Source organism: Centroberyx gerrardi, chromosome 10, assembly GCF_048128805.1.
Source record: "Centroberyx gerrardi isolate f3 chromosome 10, fCenGer3.hap1.cur.20231027, whole genome shotgun sequence".
In the NCBI taxonomy this organism is placed as follows: Eukaryota; Metazoa; Chordata; class Actinopteri; order Beryciformes; family Berycidae; genus Centroberyx; species Centroberyx gerrardi.
Genome location: NC_136006.1, coordinates 28,107,604 through 28,124,985, shown reverse-complemented (window position 1 = coordinate 28,124,985; position 17,382 = coordinate 28,107,604). Strand labels below are relative to the sequence as shown.

The following is a 17,382-nucleotide window of genomic DNA, read 5'->3' as shown; positions in this document are numbered from 1 at the left end:
TCAATAGTTCATGAGACTGTTCTCTTCCACTCTAAAAAAAAAAAAAAAACTCTTTCTAGCTTAGCTTTCTACTTTCTCTGTCCACTCTGTTATTAAGAGTGACATCATCTCTTCCATTATGCCCTCTTATTGTAGGATAGCAGGCTGCCTCCAACTTAAGCCCAGTATATAAAACCCTGAGCTGCTGACATTTTCCCCAGACATCTTCCAATTATACACAGCTAGCTGAGTTTCTGCACTGGCTTTAACCTCACAAGCAGCAATACATCGGAAAAGAGACTGTTTCCTCGCTCTCACCCTGTTCGGAATAAATCACCTCAGCAAAACGGAACGAACTCTTGTCCTGTCATGCCACAATCACATTTCATGCAACAAACAAATATTTATTTTGGGTGATTCGTGTCAAAGACGCTCATTCGGCGCTCATTCTCTGAGCTCGTTTGCTAACGCTAACGGAGAATGTGGGTGAACGCAGCACAGATGCGGCTTACTTAGGGAACACAACTGACTCAGTATGCGGAGTGGGGGAGTCATCTGTGCGGATACAGCGCCGCATTCGCCTGAATCCCGGTTTTGAGGGATGACAGCAACAACAGCATCGAGGTGTCACTGGTGTTGCTCTAAACTGCCAGACTCCGTCGCAACAAATAAATTAAAAAATGAATACGCTGCCATGCTTAGACAGCACCAAGGGCGGTGCTGCCTTAAAAAAAAGCCGCAGATCTTTCCAATCCAAACCTGAGAAAGCTGCCTAATGGCTGTTGGGGACGCTGTTTGAGTCTCACTCTGAATAACACAAACATATTCATGGCAGGCCCAAGGTAGTGGCGGGAGCATTGTTTAGTATGCAAAGCGCTTCTTTCCACCGAGAGACCCATATTTGCTGTTCTTATTTGTTCCAAAGCCTATCGTATTTGCAGTGATATTACTGCTGACACAATTACTATGCGTTTTTTTTTTTTTTCTGCCTGCAAATAATTGTGCATGTTCTAAATGCCATAAATATTACACAGTGTTTGTGTTAAGCTTGCACATTGAGAACAACGACTGTAACTGCGGAGCGATCCGCTTGAATTATCCTCGGCCCCGCCTCTTTTTCTCCTTCACTCGCTCAAGGGAATAGGACAAGTGCGGGGGAAAGAAAGGCAGGTTGTTTGCTTTGTGTAATATGAGGAGCCGGCTCTCCTCATAAAACAAACTCATTATCAGAAGCGAGCAAGTATCGTCACTGTGCATGTTAGTTGAACCATTCTGTACAACACATATTGATCGGCCTTAAAGAAGTCTCAGAGCACAGTGCCGAGATGTGGAGAAAGCTTCACACGGTAAATTCTGTACTTTCATTCAGAAGCGGAACCCTGAAGTCTGAAAAGAGACGCGTTCGGAACCATTAACTACGATTTAGTAGCATGTGTTATGGTTGACATTAATAAGTATACAATCGCACTCCAAAGAATTCTAGCCCAGACATGAATATTGTTTCATTAATCACAATATGTGAAACTTTCACTGTCTCTTTGGTTTATTCTCTCTAAAATGGTGTAATGGGGGACTGTTTCGTTGTGATGCTATATATATACAGTATATTGGGGCTATAACAAATCAATTATCTAATCTAACTGGGAGGTCTTGGAACTGGACTTCTCCCTAAAACATCAGCACAACCTCCTAGTTTTCCTGCCTCATGTTACCCATTCTTCGGAAAAAAACACTGCCTCCCTGTCCAAACCGCACATAATGCATTTACAGACTGTTGACGCCTCTAGTGAAGCTCCGCCGAGGCCGAACAGCCCCGAGACCAGTTCAGCTCTCCCTTCTTCATCCCTCCCTGCTCCTCTTGGTCTCTCTGGTCCAGATCTGCAGGGTCTAGCACCATCTCCGAGCTTTGGTTTCTGGCTGGAGTGGAAATCAGCCAGCTCAGCACCCCCCCCCCCCCGCCCCCACCCCCACCCAGTTGAGCTCTTTAAAATGGGATTAGACGTGCTTACTGGCTTCTTCGGAAATGCGGTTCAATTTGCTCACACTTATCTATGGCGAACAGTCATGAGAATGCAGATACAGGAAGGAAACAAGCAAATTAACTCCTGCCACATTGGCGAAGCAGCGGGATTGCTGAATAGATGCAAACCCGATTACCACCGTAATAATGCCCATTTATGGATGGTGGCTTACATCTGTAGGAAGCTGAGAGGGGTAAATTTGAAACTTGGCAATGCTGAAAAAGGCAGTTGTGATGGAGACTGAACCATCAACCAGGTGGTCGAGGCACACATGGACATAATGTTGCATATTCCGATGATTCATTTTGGCAAATCTGCTTCACAAATATAATTCCATTTCAAATAACCTATTCACAGAAAAAAAATAAACAATGAAATGAATTGAAAACAGATTTCATGCTATTAATTTCGGCTTGGCAGAATACCTTGCAAGCTGATCTGCATATCAAATAAAAATTGGCTTATATATGTAGGCCTTCTGTCAGGCAGGATATCTGAGTGTATCTTTTGTGGACAGAATCTTGGCTTATTTTCCATAAAATTGATTAACCATTCTACTGCGAAAGATTCAGAGATGTTCGCTGAAAAGAAATCACATTGCCTGGAATATTAATGAATAACCAAAAAGATGGTTGCAAAACTATTTCTTATACCTCCTGTAATCACAATACACTCCGCGCAATACTAATTGATTTGATTAGTGGATATGCCCTCCTTTAAATTCTCAATAGACACACACAAAGCAGCGCTCTATCCTTCCTGGCAGAGGTAATTTAGACGGCTCTCGTTCTGCAGTTCCCCTTATTCACTTTGGTTTAATTTTTCAGAAAAAAAAAAGGCCTGATATAGTAGTATGAACCAATTAGACTAATTTGGGCGGTGAGAAAAACACATTCAGAGGTACCATTAATGCAAGCTAATTCTCTGCATGAGCACCTTTTTCAATCATTCAGACACATGCTCATTGTAGGCATGCTGGGAAGCCACATGATTGACAGGCCCAATGAGGGCAGAGCCAGGAGCCTGAAATTAATTATATTATGCTCTCTTCACTGTCTTTGCAACACGAGAATGTGTGCTTTCAAAAAGAATGCATCCTCAGACAATATCCAGTGGTGCTCAGGTAGCTTATTATAGCCAAATTTTAGCTGGATAGTCAGTTTCAGCTCTCGCCTCCATAAAATCTTAAGTCGGTTGTTGACACATGGTCCAATTCAGTTATTAACTGAAATCCTTTTCTGTGGCTTAAATATTTCCTTCTGTTTACCTGTGGTGTGCGATGGGCAGAGTTTGCACTTTTAGGGTGATCCAAATGGCTCCATTATGCCAGAAAAGTTAAGCCTATCCCAGAAAAGTAAGCAAATCCAGCCAAATTATATTTTGGCCCAGATCCAGCTAACACAGCAAATGTCTCATTTCTACAAGTGTCTGATTTCCAGCAGTCAGGCCTGAAAAAAAAGGGGTTTCTTACCTTGAGGCTGCCTGCTGGGGTGGAAGATCTGCAGGTCGAAAGGCTGGGCGCTCGTTTTCTGGATGACTGTGACATTTCGCCCGGTCCACTTATTGGCTCTGGCCAGAGTGTTGGTCCTCCAGTCCGTCCAGTAGACGTTGCCTCCGAAGAGGGACACGGCGAAGGGATGGGACAGGTACTCGTGGCCCCTCAGGATCTCGATGACACCGCTGCCATCGTAGAGCGCAGAGAAGATGGCATCGGAACTGTTCAAAAGACACAGACACAAGGGCCATATCAAAGTTTGTTTTTGCTCTGAAAATGCACTTTGCTCTGAAAATGCACAAAGTAGAAGTAGGCAGATCAAAGTGCCTGTAAGTGATATAATTATTCAAGATCCACTAATACCAAATGTGGCCATTACTATATCTCTAAATCTTACATGTGCTCCATTATTTGAGGCCTACTGGGATAACAGAGAGCAGTATATAATGTAATATATTTATCTGAAGCTATAATAAAGGCATACAATGTTCTGCACACAACATGATAGCAGACTCTAATAGTGTACCGTGCATCCGTCCAAACAATCCTCTTTTCCAGATGATCCAGTGTCAGTCCATTAGGCCAGGCCCCTATCTCCATGTCCTTAAACACAATGTGTCTGCCTCCTCCGCTCATCGATGCAGCCTCAATGCGGGGGAAAGTGGCGTCCCAGTCGGTCCAGAACAGGATCCTTGGAGCAGAAATCCAGAGGCAGCGGTTAGTCTCGCATTATTGTCTGTTTTCTTTTAAAAGGACAGGTAACAACAAGCATCTGAGGAAAATACAAAGCCCCACATAATGGGAATACACTTTTCCACGCGAACAAAGGACCAAATCATTTCTCCTCACTATAATTCATAAAAATTATCTGAGTCGGACAAAAAGCACAAATTGAAGCGAAAAGAAAATCTAATTTTCTCAGAACCACTAGCAAAACACGAGAGCTGTTAGATGCCTCAGTCAATGTAATGACCATCTGAGAGCAATCCGTCAGCCATTCTCACCGGTTTGTCAATGCAGTTGAATTGCATAGTGCAATAATGGCGTACACAATGCTGTTGTAATTGGGCCCATAAACACAGACATTGGCAGCGGTGACCGGTCCAAGAACAGCACCAGTGGTCCAGTGTAACCCTCAACATCTGTGACATTGGCTTCGGAAAGGGAGGCCATCTGCTTTTTTATGACTTTTCACAGCTCAATGAGGCCTGAAAATGAACACTGTCATTGCTTTGACCATCAATAGTGTTCCGAGTCCCCACTCAAACCCAGGAAACACAGCCCCTGTCTTGCCTTGGTCCACAAAGTCAGAGAGAACGAAAGAGCAAGTGGGCGCTCAGGCTTAAATCACACACTGACGACAACGAAACAGTGTTAGGAAGAAATATCCTTGTCCAGATCAATAGCCGTATTCATTGGATCAGGCCTCCCCGATCAATGGCCCACTCCTTTGAGTGGATTCAAGTAATTAGATTAGAATTATTGCCCTGGAATGGAATTGCGCCTTTAGGCACCAAAAGCGTCCATTAATCCTACTCTGTACAGCCATGAAATGTAGTCATCCTCCCAAATGTGAAAGAGTACTATAGGAGTGAGTGCATGAGCAGATTACTCATTTCTTAAGAGTGTTAAATTGATTTTAGGAATGTCTGGGTTTTGCTTTAATCTGAGATATACTGGACGCTGTGTACAGTCATTAGCCAGTTTGCAGATGCATTTACACCAAGTGACATACTGCTCTCAACAGCCACACAGCACCTGATGTGTGCCATAATGTACAGTGCAACCGAGGTAATGACAATAGAGCGCACCTGATAGCAAAGAAAACGGATATGTACATCATTTATGATTTGTACTGCCATACATCAATTACAAAACCACTCTGCAGAGCGTAAAACTTTCCACTTCTATTTCTGTCTTTTATGAAACACTAATGCAATGCTGTTGTGTTTCCAGTAAAGAACGCCCGCTGACTGAGGGGCAGAGCCTGCCATTTCAGAGCCACAGATAGTCTACAAACACTCTCCCCGTGCATCTCAGCAGAATAAACAAACATGATTTTGGATATTGGGCACCGCGGGGCACGGTGCACAAATAAGCACAAAACTTATTTTGGGCTTTTTAATCCGAGTTCTCGCTTAAAATGGTTTTCGAGAAAAATAGTGTACAAGAGAAGAAGGGAGGGGGTGGTAAAGGGTACAAGGCGGGCGGGGTGGGGTGGGAGAAGTGGGGGTGAGGCGATATGAGCTTCATCACTTGTCATTACTGGAACGCAGTGCACAGCACTGTTATTGATGTATTCTATATCTGTGGCCTTAATGGACCCTAACATAGCAGACATCTTCATACATCAAAGCAGATGCGGATGTGAGAAATACAAGGGGGTTGTAATTTTACTTTATTCCAATAATCTCAGAGCCTGATGGATAGTGTAGCTGCCGGCAGGCTACATTGTGCGCGGGAGTCGGTGCGTAGCGTACCCTTGCCCCGGGTCCAGAGCGATGGCCCGTGGGTGCTCCATGCCTCCGGCGATCAGCGTGGTGCGCATATTCCCGTTCAGCTTGGCCACCTCGATCTGGTCCAGGTTGCTGTCGATCCAGTACAGTTTCCCCGCGATCCAGTCCACGGCGAGGCCCTCCGGGGTGGCCAGGCCGTGCTGCACGACCACCTCGATCCCCGTCACCCCTGAAACGACATCAACCATACTGTGTAGTGCTGACGTACGCCGTCGTCAGGATGCACCGGTCGCGCCGGAGGAGCTTGTCTATTTACAGCGCTCGGGAAAACATTTTACGATGGCCAAAAAAAGGAAACTCAGAAAACTCTTGAAGAAAGCACTTTAACATAATGGAGATTGCTTTCTACAGCGTTCCATTAAACATGAAAAAAGGGTTTTCCCCATCTGTCTATAATCCAGCTGTTTACAATTATCCTCGGATGCCGGGGCTTTTGTGTACGTCTCACAAAAGGGAGGAATAGGTACAGCTAAGAGACGATTTCTATGGCTCCGGCGAGGGATATGAAGGCAAGAGCGCTCACTGAATGCACTGGCACTCACAAAAATACAGAGCCGGGGAGAAATTCTAATTCATCATTTTATGAGGGGAGATACCAGAAGACTTGAGGACTTCTGGTCCCTCAGCATTTTTTTTTTTACTTTAGCCAACCTGAAATAAATTCTCATTGGGAGAGACAATATCGCTTCGCTGTATCAGACCTGAGTGTGTGCAAAGACAGTAGAACAAAACTGAGAGCGTTATCGTCGGGAGCGTCTTGGACTTCCATTACAGCCGCTGGGGATCCGACGGGGAAGGCGTGACTCTCTTCAGCCAATGCATCACAGCAGCATTTAGATATATAGCAAACGTTTGTGTGTCTGTGTGTGTACGTGTGTGTGTGTGTGTGGATGTACCGCCAGACTCGGAGAGCCTTCCCCTGTAGATCTTATCCTCCACCACATCTGTCCAGTAAAGGAGGCTGCGATTAAAGTGGAAGTCTAGCGCGATGGTGTTCCTCAGCCCGGGCACCAGCAGGCTGTAGTCCCGCTTGTGAAGGTCTATCCGTCTTATCTCGTGCCGGATAGAGAAGATGATGAAAGCCTCAAAGGGATCTGGCCAGGGGGCAGAGACAGGAAACGAGCAGCTTGTATCTGAAGCGGTGCCACCGCAAAACCACACACACACACACACTCGCACCACACACCAACCAACACCCACCAGGAGCTCCCACGGGATACATGTGCACACACATACACATGCGCAGATTGGAGTTGTAGTTAAACATTTCTTGGAGGCAGAGCTTCTCTGGAGGCAAACATGTCACTGGTTGAGTTAAACCTCAGTGGGCGGAGCCAAAGAACTACAGCTTTTCTGGGTAAGTAACATTAGACTGAAGCCCAGTGAAAAAGGCCTAGCGCTCTTGCTACTAACGCAAGTCATTTATGTTAGCTAGTTATCCTAGCTGACCTTCCAAGTTCAAACTAGCCATACTAGCCTGTAGCTATCTAGGTAAACTAGCTAACTAGCTGCCTGCTGGCCATCCAAGATCACGAATGCCAAGTCATTGCCCTTATTATTCGATTTTTAATTTAAATTTTGACCAGAGACCCCTCTTTGCCATTCCAGTTTCCAGTTAGCTAAGCTGCACACACTGCTGCCAACTCTCTCCTGAGGAAAGTAGCTATTGGCTGCTCAAGAAGTCACTAGTTGACAGATGAGATCATACACTAATTTGCATATGAATATATTTATTACACTGATCCTGCTCTCCACTCAGTCTTAGTGGAGGGAGGATTTACACTGTGTACAAGAAGTGCTTTGAATCACACCTCTCGGTTTAGACAAGCAAGTAGTGCATTCACATGCATCTGCAACAGCCAATCTGTCGCCAAATGCTTCGGGAGTCAAGGCATGTTTCCCCATGGTCTGAAAAAGAAGCTGGATTTGTCACTACTTTTGAGAAAAAAACATTGCCATGGGGATCTGAGAAGTCACTAAATCTAGTGACAAAGTTGTCAAGTTGGCAACAGTGCTTGCGTGCCGATTAGCTAGTTCTTTGGCCCTGCCCACTGAGGTTTAGCTGAACCAATCAGATTATTTCTGCCTTCCGAGCAGCTCTGCCTTTGAGAAATGTTTGTAGAACTAAAACTCAAAATCTGCCACACGCGCACACATACAGATGTATACAAATTCATCTACCCACCCTACACACACCCACTCACAAAAAAACACACACACACACACACACACACACACACACACTCATTATCTTTCACAAATGGGCACCTTTGCAAGCCTTATCTCCACAACATTCCAGACCAAATAACACTTTGGGGAACAGAACTGTTTTGTGCCATAAATGCAATTAAAATGGTGTCCTTGCTCCAAAGACACATCCTGATATTGTAGCCAAACTGGCGCAAATGTAACTGGAGAGACCAGCATCTGTGGATAGCCACGGCACTTTCTAACAAATCCATTATTACTGGGATCTACAATGCAAAAGCAAGCGCAGAGGTGTGCTTGGGACTTCACAATGAATCCAATAACACCTTTGTCAAGATTAAATGAGGATGTTTGTATTTGTATGCAAAATTTGATTTATGTTGGAGCTGTACAATTCTGATCTGGTTCCAGAGAAAATTGCATATTCTTTTCCTACTTTAATGTAAGATTAGAGCCGCAACTGCCATCAATCTTGGAAGTGAAATAGAGAAGCGAGTAATCAAAACGAGGTCCATAAATCTGAATGTGACAAGCCAAGAGTATGCGTGTGTACCTATCCTCTTCCAAGCGGTTACCGAGCAGGCCCGTCGAATAGATTATTCAATAACAACAATCAGAGCAGCGGAAAGTTTGAATTTATAATGTGATAGTACACTGGGCAAAGCGTCTGGGTTTGTACGGGATCAGGCCTGAAGAGGACTTCTGTACAGCCGAGTGAAGAAGCAAAGCTTGGTGGCTGGGGAAGGGAGAAAGTGCTTCCTTCACTCTGTATCAATACAGATAGGAACAGACAGGACTCATCGCCCAGATGCCTCTACGGATTTGAAACTGATTAAATTTGAACTGACAGTACCCTAAATCACCATCTTTTACCATTCGCCAGACCACCTCTCCACTTCCCCAGCACTCTGAGACACTGTCTAACGCGAGCACCTTCCAATTCTGCTGTTTTACTTTTAATGTTTTCCTTTTCGCCTCCAATTATTTACAGTGCTATGCGCCGATGCTATTTGTGTGAAAGGTAACGCCACTGCGTGAATACGGGATGAGAGCGGTGATTCCGGCTTTCAGTTAAAGAGTTTATAGCATGCGTACATGGAGTATGAATAAATTTGATATCATCGTTAAGGGAAAAATCAGAACAGAATGAACTGGCATGAGGCAATTCCGCGCATTAGCCTCCGCCGCTCGACAGGTAGTTTCGGTGAGGTGACATCAATCATGTAAATTTTCTCTTCTTAGCGTCTGGCGGGAGTGGCGGAGGGGTTCGGCCATCGTTGGCGAGTCTGGCTTTCTCTGGACAATCTATTCCGCTCTTAAGTTTCAATAAGTCACTTGCTGTGGGTGGAGATTTCCCACCAGTGTCCACACCCCACACCAGAATAATAATACTCCAAATCTGGGTCAAGAGGGAGAATCTACAGTGTCTCAATTAGAGGGGATGAGACACTTTTCTTTGTTGCAGCCCCACTTCGTGATTTAGGCTGATAAGACGGGTGTATATTTACATAAATATCTTGCCTTAGTGAAGCTTTGCATTACTGATTTTTTTTGTGTCATAGAATATGAATCAGAATCAGAATCAGAAGCTCCGACCAAAGTACACTTTCACCCTGACCACAGCTCAACACACTCAAACCCAGTCACGTGCACACACCATCATCGCCACCACGACTGAAAACAGCCAGCAGCATCGCGACAACAATCAAACACCGGCGTAAAAAGGCCGGCGTCTGCGTACCTGTGCTGTGACAGCTGTCTCCGTCAGGGTCGAGCCTCCACCCCGGATAGCAGGAGCACTTCACCGTGGTCTTGTACTGCTCGCACACCTGGCTGCACTTCAGGTGGCGGCTGCAGTAGTCCACCGCCTCGCACGTCTTGTTGCCGGAGTCCAGGTGGAGCCCCGGGGGGCAGGAGCACACCACCCCCTTCCCCGGGGCCACTGTGCACTGGTGGCTGCAGCCCCCTCTGGCTACGAGACACTTATCTGGAGGGTGGAGAGAGGCCAAAGGAATTCCGGTCTTAGAAAACTGCACAGAGCAACACTGGGAGAGAAGGCGAGATTTCAAACAGAATATGTACTGTAGTTTGAGCATGAAATTAATTATGCAGGCTATATGAGAAAGTCTGATTGGGTGTAAACAATTGTGGGAATTCAAAAGGTTGTTTTTTATATTTTTGGACAACATGTCACAAGGACAACGCCGCAACTTTCTGCTCGGAGCTAGACCTCACCAGTCGAGCATGATGATGGAATATTTCCGCAATCCATTATCCGACGCAGAGAAAGTTATTACATAATGAAAGAGCCTCCTCAGCTCAGTTGGTTCTCCGCGGAATGACCTGGGGGAGAACGGCTTTATTACCGTCACGGCTTCAAAAACAAAAGAAAAAAATGGAAAGCGAAAGTTGCGCACCGGTCCTTTCAGAAGCAATACAGAGACAGAGACGAGGGAGGGAAAAAAAAAAGAAACAAAACAAGAATAACTTTTCTGCGTGCTCTCACATCTTATTGGAAAGCTTCTTTTTTTCTTCCCCCCCCCCCAAGGCACCTGGTTCTCGTTAGAAGCTGCCAGGTCAAGATGAAAAAACATATTGGTGAAAATGAAACTGGTCAGGCTTCCCCTTGCTCGCAATGATTAAGCCCATCTTCTCAGCGTGGGCTAGAAAAGGATTGTACTCTCTCAACAGGGGAAGGGGGGGGGGGGGGGGGTGGGGGGGGGGTGGAGAGTGTGTTCCCAGTGGTTCCAGGAGGGGAGTGAGTCCTGCTGAGCTGGTGCAAATCAATCAGACCCTCAAGGTCTCCCTGAACACGACCTAATTGGCTATGAGCAGGCGGTGCAGCACGAGCTCTTTTTTCAGCTGTGATAACACAGAGACTCCAGGGTCCTATAGGAGCCCCCCCTGAGGCTCGGTTAGTGACGCTCCTGAAAATGAACCTCTATGTTTACACTGCTCACTCGAAGAGATTAGACGTCCAGGACTGGTCACATGAGATCCCTTTCCTTCCCTCTGAAGGCCGTTGGACAAACACTTCCACATTCGCCGTCATCAGGAATGCCGGGGCATCGCTTCGCGTTCCCTCCCTTTGGTCTCTGAGTCAACAAATGTTGGTGCCTCATCAGGCTCTAAGCTATGTGAAGGAGAGGATATGGCGGCGCTCCACTGGGAGAGGCTCTCCTCAGATCCCATGTTATTATATGAGATGAAAAATGAAAGTGAGAGTTAGCAAAAAATGCGCCGAGGGGCCTCAGCAGGTAACGTGTTCCGAACCGCGACGTAGAGGAATGGAGGGCGTCGACAGCGCCTCGACACAATGTTTCCACTTAATTATTTAAGCAGCTTCCAGTTGATGAAAGGTAATGCTGAGGAAGAAATAGCTTTTGGTCATAATATAAAGAGTCGCACAGAGAAGTGTGGGGGAGTGTTCATTTACAATATGAATATGGTTTATTTATTTGTCATACTTTTCTGGTGCTGTTTTTTGTTTTCTTTTTACTTCCACCAAAGGAGTTGAACGGGGGTTATGTTTTCGCCCCATTCTGATTGTCTGTCAGCAGGATATCTCAAAAAGTTATCAATGGATTTGCATGAAATTTTGTGGAATGATTGGTCATGGGGCAAAGAAGAACTGATTTACTTTTCACACCAATTGGCCAAAGGGGGGCGTGGTGGTGGGCGTGACATCTCACAAAAAGGCATGCAACGTAAGAAATGAATTCACGCAACACCATCAAACTTTGTGTGTCTATCAGCAGACAGAAGAAGAGGCAAACCCTCCATTATTGACCCAATCAAACAACACGGAGGCACTGGAGAGCTCATTTCCAGTTTAGACATAACTTGGTCCAGTGGTAGAAGAGCAGCACTAATGGCCACTGAACAGATCATGGACATGTGGTATTGATTGATAATCGGCTAAAAATGCTTATAAGTGGCAAGAATTTGAACAGGCAGATCTCATGTCCCATTGCAGGTACAGTCATGGGGCAATGGGGCATGGAAGAAATTATTAACTTTTGGTGAAAATCTGACATGTGGAACTGGCATACCTTGACAATTGCATAGTGTTGTCAGAGTTATGCGCTCTACTGAGTGTCATCTAGTTTATCTTCAAAACACTCCACCAACTCCATTGTACCCTTGCATAACAAACGTCAACCAAAGAAACTCAAACACAGAGAGGACTGTGACATCCTGCATGCCTAACACGTGTGACCCGAAAAAAGACATGACAAGCACAAACAAGACAAATATTACCGCAGATGGGCCCTTCATCCGAGCGGTCGGCACAGTCCACCTTGCCGTTGCAGATCTTATCGGGCGTGAGGCAGACTGACGTGTCATTGGCACAAGGGTACTTGGGCGGCTTACACACGGCCGACTCGCAGGACTCCTCGTCCGAGCGGTCCTCGCAGTCGATGTCACCGTCGCACACCCAGCTCTTTGTGATGCACTTGCCTGTACAGTGTGATATATGGAAGTAGGAAGACATAACACATGGTTAGCTAGCACTTCATAAAATTGATTTGCACAATGAAAAGTCTATCGTACAAGTACATGTGAAGCCATATGGTTTCTAAGAATTTTCAGGACAGAATCAATCAAATAGCATCATTGCCCTCAATTTGCATCTAATGGTGCCATTACAGAAGGAAGATATGGTGATATCAGTGGTATAATAACCACTGGATCAAATCAACAGGAGGGAAGAAGTTTTCTTCCGTTTTTTTAAAACTAGTTCCTAACTGCTAATTTCTGGTGGCTTTGAGGTCGACAACCTGTTTGATTTTCTCTAAAATCCAAAGTTTACCATGACATTTCATTTTCTTTTTTTTGTTTCCCATATGTTTTCCCCAGTTGGAAATACAATTCCCAGGTCTATTAAGTTGCATGGGAACCATACACTTGCCTTTGCATTTCACAGCAGATGTACAGTATACAGTATAATGTAATGCACCATATGTACCCTCACTGTGGAGTCTGAATGACTTTTACTCAATCCAGAAGGTGTTCAAAAAGAAAGTTCTCGTTCTCAAGTACGTTCCATAATACATCCCATGCCTGTGTTTTCCCATGCCATTGTGTTGGGATTGGAAATATGTTTCATTACTCAGCTCCAAAATCACTCCCTTAGAATAAACATGAGATGTGCTGTAGCAAAAAACGCCAATCTCTTTTCCTGGGGAGCTTCAATCAACAACAAACACCGCCTCAGTTCTGCGCTAAATGCTCCACTTCATGCGAAAATCCACAGAAGATCAATACACCTTCCCCTGATACCTGCACACGGGGGTAATCTGTAATTCCCTCACTGTACATGTTATAAAGAGGCAGGTGGAACCACTGAAGGGGGTTGGGAAGAAAACAACACAGATATGCCAGGATTCGTTAATGCACTCTGCCAGGTGAAGCCTGGATCGCAGCATATTCCAATTTATAGTCTTTCCATCAAAGCTCCATCACGGAGCGATGGGATCCCACTGGTTTATGCTTGGTGCTGGATCAGTGCAAACCAAGTGGGAGGCTTAAGAGACCGGTGAGGGTGTGGGAATCTGGTGCGTGTGCATGTGTGTTTGTGTGTGTGTGTGCTCGACTATCGCTTCTTGATTTAACCCTTCATAAAAATGGAAGATTCTCATGTACTATCCACGTGCACAAACATTTTGCATGTGTATAATATGGAAGAAAGCGGGGCAAGGAATTTTTTCACTTTAAATATAATCAGAATATCAAGGTATATCAGTGGTAATGTGCAACGATGGAGAAGGAGGTTAATTATCCCTATGATTGACAAAACCAGAACTTCAAGTGCCTATAACTGTAGAAAACAGACGAGGAGACGAGGATGAGGATGAAGATGAAGATGGAAAAGATGATGTGCTTTTATCCAGGGAGTGGAAGCCACACAAGGGAAGGAGTATTTCTTTCTTTTTTTTTTTCATCATGACCACATTGCTTTGACAAAAACCTTGAAAAAAAGTTTTTATATTTTTTCCCCCCCAAATATAGAAAAGACCAAACCTCTTAAAGTTTCATATTTAATTCAACAAAAAATGCGGCAACTTATCCACAGATGGATTTTCTCTTCAAGTGCTCCTTTTTTTATGTCTGTGGGTCCCTCCTCTAGTCACTGTTAAAGATTTATTATTAATTTATAATTAAATCCATTGCTACTTTTGCTTTTAGTTCATCCTATCTTGATGAGCATCATTATCTGTTAGCCTCCTCTGCATGTTTTTGTTTTTGTTTTCTCTGATGGACATTCAAAAGACTAAAATAAGACCTCAAATCCCGTTCTCTTTTGCAAAATTGCAACTGATTTTATTTGCATTTCAGGTTTTAGTCTATCAGAGAGTTTGTGCATCAGTAGACAGGCACATAAAGCATACACACATACAAATATCCATGAAATGATCCAAATATTCCCCTCTTCAATAGAGACCTGGGCAAAAGGGCAGAGTGAAATGAATCATTTATGTGGCTTGTTGACAACTTATTGTTAATGACAGCTCTCACTGCAAAGGTTAAATTTGAGACGGACATCAATGAAGTCAGAGTAACCAAAGTGAAAGCAGATCAATCGCAAATTAATGCAAAGTAATAGGTTTGCTCGACTCCCCATGAAAGTGAAAGCCTTAGGCTACGTTCACACTGCAGCCTTCATGCTCAATTCCGAAATGCTGCTCATATCTGGCTTTTTTTGGATGACTGTTCAGATCTATTCTAGGATGTAACTCACATCCGATACCGATATGAACTGACAGGGATGTCAGAAAGACACGTGTGAGCAGAGTAACAATAACAAAAGCTTGTTTCCAACACATTTCAGTTACAGCTGCCTTAATTGAGGCGTCTCCCCACATACCAATCAATCAATGCTAATGCTGGCTCAGCTAAGCTGCTGTGGCGCCAAAATTAAGACAATTGTCTCAGGTGAATGATGGAAGATTTACTTATTGAGCGCTCCAATACAAGTCATATGTAGTCTGCGTGCCTCGGGATCTGATCTTGTACCACATACACAGGAAAAATGTCCGTGTCAAATTGACTCAGAAAGTGTAATAATCAACACTGTGACAGTGTTTATATGAGTCCATATCCATCAGAGTCAATTTAACACGTTTAAATAGTTTTGAACAGCCTGCCCCAGAGCCATATCGGCTCTATGAAACAAACAACTCTCCAATCTACTCAAAATAATTGGCAATGAAAAATACTTATTGAAGGGCAAATCCACCCTAAAACACTTAAACACCTTTTAAAAACAGCTACTGGCCATTGTACCTTCCATTTCTGGGCCCATTTTGTTGTTTGGTGGTGTGTTTTTCTTATTCCTGTGGATAACTGGTCAAACATACATTATTTCCCACAGCTACAGAAAATGTTTAGCGATCTAAAACATCAACGTCAGGTTTTGGTGTCAGTCCCTCAGAATCAAAGAGCGAGGGCTTCTTTCTAGAGCCGCCATTTTGCACCAAGAGACGTTCAACAATCATACAGGGAGAAATCCATCGGAGAAGAGGAGAGAGACCAATTTCTCCTCCCACAGTAGCCTCAATAGACCAGAATGCAAGACATGTTGAGGTTTTTCTTGAGAGGAAAAACTCTCGCCTATCTCTATTGCTATTGATGAATGCAACAAGTTTGGGCCTGTTCTCTGGGGGTTGTCGAAAGGCATTCTGGGAAACGTAGGAAATCACTAACTGCAGTAGAAGTAGACGAGGCAGGCTGAGGGAAAGTGGGTTCACCATACAAGTAAAGCACAACACTTCATCGCAAAATAACTCCCGGGATGCACTGAACATCTCAGTATCTGAGTATCTGAGGCTGGACTTTTCTTTGAGCACCGGAACACCGCGTTCCTACCTGTATCTTTGCAGGTGAACTTGGCCTTGGGGTCGCACATCCTCTTGGTGCCCTCGCAGCCCGCCTCATCGCTCCCGTCCTCGCAGTCCTTGTCTCCGTCGCATCGCCAGCGCTCCGGGATGCAGGTCCCGTCGGCGACGCAGTGGAACTCCTCCCCGCTGCACTCAATGACAGGGGGCAACACTGCAACAGAAGCCATCCAACGATTACTGTATCACACATGCTCTATGACAGTGATTCTCAACCTTTTTCATATCAAGGACCCCTAATTTAGTCCACATTAGGGCCACGGACCCCCATTTGGTGACATGTTTTCTCTCGGACCCAAATCTGATAACATTTTTACTGTTAGATATGATTTTGTCCAGAATCCCATGACTATCTGTATTGTAGGTAGAGAGATAACAGTGAAACTATGATCAAAACAGTCATTCTTCTACATTCTCTAATTGTGTTCACTTCTTGTAAATGAAGTAATGGTGAAGTTTTACAATTCATCAATTTCCTGGGGACCCCCTGGAACGCCCTCAAGGACTCCTGGTGGCCCTCGGACCCCACGTTGAGCACCACTGCTCTATGACATACAGCAGTGGGCGAAGGCACAACATAACACCATCGAATATTTTAGTATTATTTTAAAAAAGTTGTTATCGTGAAAGTTGAAAAAAAAAAATCTATTTCAGCTGGAAGGGCATATATTTCTGCTTGCAAGCGAGGCTCCTCAGTAAGCGCTGCAGTGATAAGCTAGTTAGTTCCAAAGGGGAAAATTATTTTTTAGTCTTTTGCCACGGTTGCACTTAACCACTCTGAGTTCACTACATTGTTCTCCAGCAGGAGTTCATTCATTACAAATGAGAGAAGCTGGTGCCGCTGCATCATTTTGTTGCAGATGCGTTGCATTCATCCTACGCTGATAATGGATCCCTGAGCTAAATGCTTGTTAAAAGTATCAGTCTTGCTTTACCTTGTTTTGTTGAGAACCTTCTGTGAGGTTTTCATAATGTATTGAATTAATAATTATCAAACAAAAAAAAGTTCTACCAAACAGTGTGGCTGGAATAAGTGATTTTACCACTTTAGTCAATTATGTAGCTCATCACTGGCATAATATGGTATACTAGTAAATTATCATTTTTGCCAGAAATAACATCACATTTGGTCAGTAAGCACGCTTAAGCAGTTTAATCACAATATGTCCCAGGAGCTTTGTGTAGAACATAGTTTACAGCAACATAAATCCATTACACATTAATCATGATAACGGCATTCGTTTTTAAAGATGATGCTCTGAATC

The 17,382-nt window shown here is 44.3% G+C and overlaps 1 protein-coding gene across 1 annotated transcript in view; it reads right to left on the bottom strand.

Moving 5' to 3' along the window:
- The window catches only part of lrp1bb (low density lipoprotein receptor-related protein 1Bb), a 252,324-nt gene that overhangs the window by 94,977 nt on the left and 139,965 nt on the right, over positions 1–17,382 (bottom strand). Inside the window, exons 23-29 of the mRNA XM_078285934.1 lie at positions 16,089–16,271; positions 12,480–12,680; positions 9,961–10,206; positions 6,908–7,105; positions 5,976–6,180; positions 4,022–4,186; positions 3,472–3,716 (exon numbers count right to left, since the gene is read on the bottom strand). Coding sequence (XP_078142060.1) covers positions 3,472–3,716; positions 4,022–4,186; positions 5,976–6,180; positions 6,908–7,105; positions 9,961–10,206; positions 12,480–12,680; positions 16,089–16,271 — 1,443 coding nt within the window. The remainder of the gene's footprint in view (positions 1–3,471; positions 3,717–4,021; positions 4,187–5,975; positions 6,181–6,907; positions 7,106–9,960; positions 10,207–12,479; positions 12,681–16,088; positions 16,272–17,382) is intronic.